Consider the following 9,826-nt stretch of genomic DNA (forward strand, 5'->3'; position numbering starts at 1 on the left):
AGAGGGAGAGTGGCAAAGGGGGATCAGTAGGAGGGGCAAAATATGGCACAGGGGGATTAAGATGGGGGGGTGTAATGATTATTCCCCCATCTTTATCCGCTTTCGCCATTATGCCCCCCTTCCTCTGATCCCCTTTTGCCATTATCACTACCCCCTCCATATTTATCTCCTTGTGCCATAATTCCCTCTCCCTCTGATCCCCTTGTGCCATTATTCCCTACTCCCTCTGATTCCTTTTTGCCCTATCGGATAATAATGGAACAAGGGGATTGAGATGGAGGGGGGAATAATGGCAAAAGGGGATCAGAGGGAGGAGGGAATAATGGCAAAAGGGGATAAAGGTGGAGGAGGAATGATGGCACAGGGGATTAAGATGGAGGGAGAATAATGGCACATAATGGCGAATTTACGTGCGAGGGGTACCCGCGGACACACTTTCAACCTTTGGGGGTACAGTTGCCAAAAAGGTTGAGAACCACTGACCTAGACTGTTACAATGTTTGGGTTTTGATACATAGATCTACCTTTATACCTTATTTTAATATGATTTCTACGTCTTTTATGCTTGATCTAACAACTACCAGTTTATGTGATTATTATGTACTACAACTAATACATTATTCAGTACATTCGAGATGTTTTCAGATCCCTTCACTTTTTTTTTTTTTACATTTTGTTATGATGTGTTCTAAAATAAAAAATAATTTATGTTTTCCCTCATCATTCTGCACTCAAAAGCCTATAAGGGAAAGCAATATGTTAAAAACATTTTCTAATGTACTGAAAATGAAAAACTAAAATATTTCATTCACATAAGTATTCACACCCTTAACTCAGTACTTGAAACATCTTTGGCAGCAATTAGAGCCCTAGTCTTCTTGGGTATGATGCCACAAGGTTTGCACAAGTTTTTTTCCGTAATTTTCTGCAATTTTTCTCTGTAAAGTTTCTTAATCTCTGTCAGGTTGGATGGGGACTGTCAGTGGAAGCCATTTTAAGGTCTCTCCAGGGATGTTCAAGTGGATTCAAGTCAGGGCTCTAGCTGGGCCACTCAAGGACAGTTACAGTTGTTACCATAGGGACGGGCTGCACCTCAATGGGGAGGGTGCAGCTGTGCTTGGGGAGAAGATGGCTAGAAGGGTGGAGGAGTGTTTAAACTAGGGACTGGGGGGAGGGAACCTACAACATAGAGGGGGAAGATAGTGTATATAGAGAGGGGGGACTTATTAATGTACCTCGGGGTGGAACGGAGGGAAGGGTTAGAATAGTTAATAGGCATAGGCTTCAAAGGAAGAAAAACCATATGCCATTAAATTGCATGTAGACTAATGCCAGAAGTCTGACCAATAAAACTGAGGAACTGGAGTGGTTGATGTCTGAGGAGGATTATGACATAGTGGGTATAACAAATACTTGGTTGGACGATACCTGTGACTGGGCGGTCAACATACAGGGTTATAGTCTATTCAGGAAGGATCGGACAAAATGGAAAGGGGGAGGAGTTTGTCTTTATGTAAAGTCCAGTATGAAGGCCGCACTGCGGGAGGATGTACGGGAGGGAAATGATAATGTGGGGTCATTATGGGTAGAAATATATGGAGATAAAAATAATAAAATTCTGATAGGGGTTTGCTATAAGCCATCAAACATAATGGAAGAAGCAGAAGATCAATTAATGAAGCAAATAAACAAGGCAGCAAATCAGAATGATGTGATAATAATGGAGGACTTTAACTATCCTGATATAAAATGGAAGACCGAGACCTGTGAATCTCATAAAGGAAACAGGTTTCTGACTATAGCTAAAGACAATTATCTGTCCCAAATGGTACAGGGCCCGACCAGAGGGGGCGCCCTACTAGACTTAATATTAACCAACAGACCTGACAGAGTAACTAATGTGCAAGTAGAAGGACACCTAGGAAATAGTGATCATAATATAATACATTATAACTTGTTCTTCAATAAGGGAATCTTTCGAGGGGCCACAAAAACAATGAACTTTAGGAAGACAAAGTTTGACCAACTCAGAGAAGCCCTTAACAATATAAAATGGGATAATGTCCTCAAAAACAAGAATACTGACACTAAATGGGAGACTTTTAAAAATATCTTAAACTCTCACTGTAAGATGTATGTACCTTATGGGAATAAAAGGGTCAGAAATAAAAGAAAACCAATATGGATGAACAAAAATGTTAAGGGGGCAATAAATGACAAAAATAAAGCATTTAAACTACTAAAAGAGGACGGCAGTGAGGAAGCATTAAAAAGCTAGAGAGAAAAATGTAAAATATGTAAAAAAAAACAGATAAAAGCCGCAAAAATAGAGACAGAAAGACTCATTGCCAAAGAGAGTAAAACTAACCCCTACATGTTTTTTAACTATATAAATAGCAAAAAGGTCAAAAATGAAAGTGTAGGCCCTTTAAAAAATGATGAAGAAATTATAAACGGGGATCAGGAAAAAGCAAATTAAACAAATTCTTCTCCACTGTGTTCACCAAGGAAAATGAAATGCCAGGTGAAATACAGCGAGATAAGGTAAACTCCCCTTTACAGGTCACCTGTCTAACCCAGAAAGAAGTACCGTATATACCGGCGTATAAGACGACTTTTTAACCCCGAATTTTCTTCTGAAAAGTCGGGGGTCGTCTTATACGCCGGGTATTGGGGTCCGGCATAGGAATACTTATGATTATCTGCCCGCTCGGCTCCTGTGTGCGGCTGCAGGCGGGGGCCGGCCAGAGCATGTACAAACTAATAACTGTATACTTAAAAACCAGGGTGCCTCCAGCTGTTGTGAAACTACAACTCCCAGCATGCCCGGACCGGCAAAGGTTGTCCGGGCATGCTGGTAGTTGTAGTTTCACAACAAATGGAGGAACTCTGGTTTTTCGTATACATGAATTAGTTTTTATATGCTCTGGCTGGCCCCCGCCTGCAGCCGCACACAGGAGCCGGCCCGGGCAGATAATCATAAATATTCCTATGCCGGACATCCCTGTGTCCCTAAAAATCTTTTCGGGACATAAGGATGTCCGCGGGTCACTAACCATTCCACGGCCGCCGCGCGTCCTCCTCCGGTCCTCCTGCGGTCTTCCACCGGTCCTTCTGCGCTTCTCCATTTCTCTATGGTTGTACACACGGGACGTCAGTGACGTCCCGTGCGTACAACCATAGAGGCGCAGGAGGACGCGTGCCAGCCGGGGCCTGGTGAGTGACCGGTGGCGCATCATCATCATCAGTGTTCCGATCACTGCTCCTCTGGTCCCGGGACTGCTGCTATGGTCCATAGGCCATAGTAGTAGATTGTGACCCCGGGCCTGAGGAGCGGTGACCGGAACACTGTGGGGGGGCAGTACACAGACATACAGCCTCCAGCCATACACTCTATATGGCTGGAAGTTGTATGTCTGTGGGGGGAGGTGCCTACTAATGTGGGGGAGGGAGCTGCCTACTATTGTGGGGGAGGGAGCTGCCTACTATTGTGGGGGAGGGAGCTGCCTACTATAGTGGGGGAGGGGAGCTGCCTACTATTGTGGGGGAATTGCCTACTATTTTGGGGGAGGGGAGCTGCCTACTATTGTGGGGGGAGCTGCTTACTATTGTGGGGGGAGCTGCTGACTATTGTGGGGGGGAGCTGCCGACTATTGTGGGGGGGGGGAGCTGCCAACCTAATGTGGGGGAGCTGCCTACTATTGTGGGGGAACTGCCGACCTAATGTGGGGGAGCTGCCGACCTAATGTGGGGGAGCTGCTGACCTAATGTGTGGGAGCTGCTGACCTAATGTGGGGGAGCTGCTGACCTAATGTGGGGGAGCTGCTGACCTAATGTGTGGGAGCTGCGGACCTAATGTGTGGGAGCTGCGGACCTAATGTGTGGGAGCTGCGGACCTAATGTGTGGGAGCTGCTGACCTAATGTGTGGGAGCTGCTGACCTAATGTGGGGGAGCTGCTGACCTAATGTGGGGGAGCAGCCTACTATTGTGGGGGAACATGCTGCCTACCTAATGTGGGGGAACTATACTGCCTACTTAATATGAGGGGGAACTACAAGGTACTGTACATCGCGGTAGGAGGGGTAGTCTTATACGGCAAGTATATCCCAAGCTCTATATTTTAACTGTAAAAGTTGGGGGTCGTCTTATACGCCGGCATATACGGTACAGTGCCGCCTACAAAAGATCTAAATAGACAAATCGCCAGGTCCAGATGGCATACACCCCCGTGTCCTAAAGGAATTAAGTACTGTAATAGACAGACCCCTATTTTTTACATTCATGGACTCTATAGTAACAAGGACTGTCCCCCAGGACTAGCGCATGGCAAATGTGGTGCCAATATTTAAAAAGGGGACAAAAGGTGACCCCGGAAATTATAGGCCTGTTAGTTTAACCTCTGTTGTATGTAAATTGTTTAAGGGTTTCCTAACAGATGCTATTTTGGAGTATACGGATAAAAATAAATGTATAACACCATATCAGCATGGCTTTATGAGGGATCAATCCTGTCATACTAACCTGATCAGCTTTTATGAGGAGGTGAGCTCTAGACTGGACCAGGGGGAATCGCTGAATGTCGCATACCTGGATTTTTCCAAAGCATTTGATACAGTGCCACATAAACGGTTGGTGCATAAAATGAGAAGGATTGGGCTGGGGGAGAATGTGTGTAAGTGGGTAAGTGATAGGAAACAGTGGTTATTAATGGTACTTATTCTGATTGGGTGACTGTTACTAGTGGGGTACCACAGGGGTCAGTCTTGGGTCCTGTTCTATTTAATATATTTATGAATGACTTTGTAGAGGGGTTGAATAGTAAAGTAGCAATCTTTGCAGATGATACTAAACTCTGTAAAGCGGTAAACACAATAGAGGACAGGGCACTGTTACAAATGGATCTGGATAGGTTGGAGGAGTGGGCTGGGAAGTGGCAGATGAGGTTCAACACTGATTAATGTAAGGTAATGCACATGGGGAGGAAAAATCCGGGTTGGGATTATGTATTAAATGGGAGCACACTTGGGACGACTGACATGGAAAAGGACTTGGGAGTCTTAGTTAATAGTAAATTTAGCTGTAGTGACCAGTGTTGGGCAGCTGCTGCCAAAACAAATAAAATCATGGGGTGCATCAATAGGGGCTTAGATGCCAACGACAAGGAAATAATTCTACCGCTGTACAAATCACTAGTCAGATCACACATAGAATACTGTGTACAGTACTGGGCACCAGTGTACAAGAAAAGTATAGTGGAGCTGGAGAGAGGGTTCAAAGACGGGCAACCAGAGTAATACGGGGAATGGGAGGACTACAGTACCCAGAAAGATTATCAGAAATAGGGTTATTTAGTTTAGAAAAAAGAAGGCTTAGGGGAGACCTAATAACTATGTATAAATATATCAGGGGACAGTACAGAGATCTTTCTCATGATCTGTTTATACCCAGGACTGTATCTATAACAAGGGGGCATCCTCTACGTGTAGAAGAAAGAAGGTTTCTACACCAGCACAGACGGGGGTTCTTTACTGTAAGAGCAGTGAGACTGTGGAATTCTCTCCCGGAGGAGGTGGTCATGGTGAACTCTGTAAAGGAATTTAAAAGGGGTCTGGATGCATTTTTGGAGAGTAATAACATTGCTGGTTATGTATATTAGAATTATAGGGACAGAATGTTGATTCAGGGATTTATTCTGACTGCCATATTCGGAGTCGGGAAGGAATTTCTACCTCTAGTATGTGGGTTTTTTGCCTTCCTCTGGATAAACTCAGTAGGGACTGGTTGATATAAGTTGAACTTGATGGACTCTGGTCTTTTTTCAACCTTATGAACTATGTTACTATGTCCCAAGCAGCTCCTGTGTTGGGGGGTATTTACGAATAATGGCTGTGGTATATGTTTTTTTACTCCTTTTTTTCATGGTGGCTTTTTAACTCACTGCACCAAATTGACAAAAATTTCGGGCTATAAATTTGGCGCAATTTCAGAAATGACTGTCATATGTGTGAATTTACCCACCTTTCAGGTGGTAGTTCCAGGAAGCTCTTATAGAGGTGATTCCTTGTGTGTTACTGCAAGGCAGTTTAGTAGCTTCATTGTGAATGTCCCTTATTTTACATTTCATTTTACATCTTTTCATTAGCTCACAGGGTTATAAATACGATGAGGGGAAGGGGCATGTCCCTACCTTGTGGTGGTGAAATGTGATTGGTGCACCTGCTTATGCAGCCTTGTCCATGAGTCATCTCTTGTCCATGACTCATGGACAAGCCTGAGGCTACTGCATGACTGGTTAGTTTCCCAGTAGATATGGGGACCCCAAGTGGTGGGATTCTGATGAGCCGTTTTCTTGATAGACTACTAGAAAATTGTGAAACAAACATACTACAAAAGGTGTCTAATTCCCATCCGTAAAAACTTAGTAATTTTAAGTAATAACTTGGATAAACATGTAAACAAGTATGGTTTGTAAACTTAATTGTACCAAATCTCCAGACTTTTAAACATGTCCATCCTAACCATATTGAAAAATGTTAACAAAAAAAAATAAAATAAATAAAGTTATATTTTTTTAAGGAAATATATATACAGTGATCCCTCAACTTACAATGGCCTCAACATACAATAGTTGCAACATACAATGGTCTTTTCTGGACCATCGTAATTTAAAGCCAAAATCAACATACAATGCTAAGGACAGTCCAGATCTGTAAACTATGTCAATGGCTGGAAGAACTGACCAATCAGAATGGGCATTTACTGCATGCACTGACTGGCTGTATGGTAGTGCCCCCTACAGTACAGGGTGGTACTACATGTTCTGTACTATTTACCTGTGCCACAGTTAGCTGCTCCTTTGGACACCAGGTAATGGCAGTTCCATTTTACTTTTTTAGGACATTGTGTTTACTGTACAGTACCCTGAAGAAGCTGCTGTCTTCTACGTAGAGAGTGATTTACAGCTCCCAGCAGCTCTTTCTTACTTTTATATGTAAGGACTTGCTTTATCTGTATTAGTTATCTACTTATTTTTCTTTAATCCTCACTTTTTCCTATTTTTGGATGACATTTTGGTGGCTTCAGAATCAATTACCATGTTTCCATAGAGTTATGGTCTCAACATACAATGGTTTTAACATACATTGGTCGACCTGGAACCAATTAATATTGTAACTTGAGGGACCATTGTGTGTGTATATATATATATATATATATATATATATATATATATATATAAGTATATATATATATATATATTATAAGTGTGTATATATATATATATTATTTATTTTTTCAAATAACAAGGTGATCTGCTTATATTAATGAGTAATTTCAATGATTTGCACCCTTTTAAAGTGGTTGTGCCAAATTATGCGCCTTTTTTTTAAAAAAGTCGCAAAAAAGTTGCAGTGGTCATGTTTCCTGACCACTGCAAAAAAACATCTCAAAACACGTGTTGCAAAAAACACACTGCGCCAAAATATTGAGACAATTTTACCCAAGAAAAAAAGGGTAAAATGTTTCATAAATACCCCCCATTGTCTTGTTGGCAGGTGAACCTTTGACCCAGTCTGAGGTTGCGAGCACTTGGCATCAGGTTTTCTTTAAGTAAAAAACATAAAAATGCTGCAGAAGCATAGAGAGTTTCTTACCTGTTTGCCCCAGTTTTGAAACCACCAAAAATATATTTGTTTTTGGGGTCTTAGTCCTGTACATCCTGAATGAGCAGTTGCTCAGTACTACAGTTCCCAGAATGCATCACTTTCCCTCTTTATCAAAGTGCTCTCCAGGGCTAGCACGACCTATAGTCAAGGTAGGAGTAGAATTGCATTCTCTGACAGGCCTACTTTTTTTTTTTTTTTTTTAGATATTATGATTCATATTATCATTTGAAATATTTCATATTTAATATTACAAACACCAATACTAGTTCATACATTTTTACTAGTTATGTAATGAATCAGTAATGTTTTATTTTATATTATATCTAACAAAGATTATGTTTTTTTTTTTCTTGTAGCTGTTCTTTTCATCCAGCCACTTTATGCCATATGGGCCTGTTTCCGCTCCTGTCCATCAAGCTGTGTGTGTACTCATGAACGAAACTGCTCTGTTTTATGTGATCGAATAGGACTCCCAGACATCCCTGAGGAATTTCCATGTGAAGCTTCCTTTATTAATCTAGATAAAAACAATATCAAATTTCTCTCAGAACGCGCTTTCGGGACTTTACCTTCACTAAAATCTCTCTCACTGAGTCACAACAATATATCATTCATCACTCCTGGGGCTTTCAAAGGATTGCCCAATCTGATCGAGCTCAGAATGGCCCATAATGATTACATTCGATATCTGCACACTCAAACCTTTTCAGCTTTAAAGAAACTAATGAAATTGGATTTAGCAGACTGCAATTTGTTCAACATCCCTGACAGGCTATTTGTTGATCTTCCATTACTACGGGAACTTGTGTTTTTTCAAAACAACTTTCGGAGGATTCCAGGAGCTATCCGAGGAATGCAAAGCTTGAGTCATGTTTATCTGGAAAGTAACAGGATTGAGGCAGTGGCTTATAATTCTCTACAAGATATACCAAATCTAACCTATCTTAACCTCCAAGACAATAAAATATATGTGATCCACGATAAGTCTTTTCAAGATTGTGAGAAAATGGAGTATCTTTTTCTTAATGACAACTTACTGAATGAGTTACCAGAAAACTCCTTCAAAGGATTGAAAAGACTAAAAATGTTAAACTTGGGTGGGAACTATATACGAAATGTCTCAGGTGTTTGGTTTCAAGATTTAGTTGAGCTGGAAGTTCTTTATTTAGACCGAAATAAGATAAGTTACATTGAAGAAGAAGCTTTTGAAAACCTCACAAGCTTAGTGTCTCTTCATCTGAACAGCAACAATTTGACCACTTTGCCCTTTGAGGTCTTTAGACCAGTGTATTTCATAGGAAGGCTATATCTTTTTAAGAATCCATGGGAGTGTGACTGTAGGATTGAATGGTTAAGTGAGTGGATGGAAAACTACAAGCTTGTTCGAGATATTCCATGCTCTTCCCCACCATCATTGGCAGGGATTGACCTCAGTAGCGTTTTGTTTCAAAAGTCTCCTGAAGGAGTCTGCCTCGAGCCAACAGAGCAAAATTTGACTTACTATATTCCCCTTCCAACAGAACGGCTGCAGTCTACTATGGAATCAAAACTAAGCAGCCTGATCTCCAAACTACTTGGAAGCCATGAAGATCTTGGAAATGTAACAGAGAGTTTTGATAACAGTACAAATAGCAACACTAGCAAGGCCTCGACAGCTTCATTAACACAGAATGTAGCATCCTTGCTCTTCCTTGTTTATTTGACTTTGATTATATTTTAGTCTGTCAATACCGATATAATGGCTTCAAAAATGACAGTGTGCTCAATAATCTTCATAAAAGAACCACTCGCTTTTATTCTACCATTTTACCTTACTTAACCAACTATCTTGCAAAATACAAAAACATTCAGTGTGTGATTAAAATTATTGTAAACAATTTTGTAAGTAAATGTAATAATTATATTTTTATTTGAAAAATGATTGACTATAGTAGATAAGATAATGGGGATCATCTGAACCAGTGATAAATGAATAGCTTAAAAAAATTATCATCCATCTGCCTGAGTTTGTTTTAGTGGCAAATATGTGAATTTTAGTATACCCCATTCTGAACTTTTTTTTTCCTTAACAAATCTGCTTAATAGTCCATTCACACGTAATATTCTGCGCAGATTTGATGAGCATGATTTTCTGCTGCAGATTTAAATATAAGCAATCTGT

General features: G+C 40.9%; 1 protein-coding gene across 3 annotated transcripts in view; it reads left to right on the forward strand.

Annotated features, from left to right (window-relative positions):
* Positions 1-9,476, forward strand: part of NYX (nyctalopin) — a 58,311-nt gene extending 48,835 nt beyond the window's left edge. Inside the window, exons 1-2 of one of the 3 annotated variants that reach the window (XM_056560716.1) lie at positions 862-897; positions 8,022-9,476. In XM_056560716.1, the coding sequence (XP_056416691.1) occupies positions 885-897; positions 8,022-9,385 (1,377 nt within the window). In that variant the 5' untranslated portion in view covers positions 862-884 and the 3' untranslated portion in view covers positions 9,386-9,476. Of the gene's footprint in view, positions 1-861; positions 898-4,537; positions 4,630-8,021 lie in introns of those variants that run through there. The other 2 variants (XM_056560714.1, XM_056560715.1) reach the window with 2 other exon arrangements.
* Positions 9,477-9,826: the final 350 nt, after the last annotated feature.

The sequence above is a fragment of the Hyla sarda genome, chromosome 2 (genome assembly GCF_029499605.1).
Source record: "Hyla sarda isolate aHylSar1 chromosome 2, aHylSar1.hap1, whole genome shotgun sequence".
Taxonomy (NCBI): domain Eukaryota; kingdom Metazoa; phylum Chordata; class Amphibia; order Anura; family Hylidae; genus Hyla; species Hyla sarda.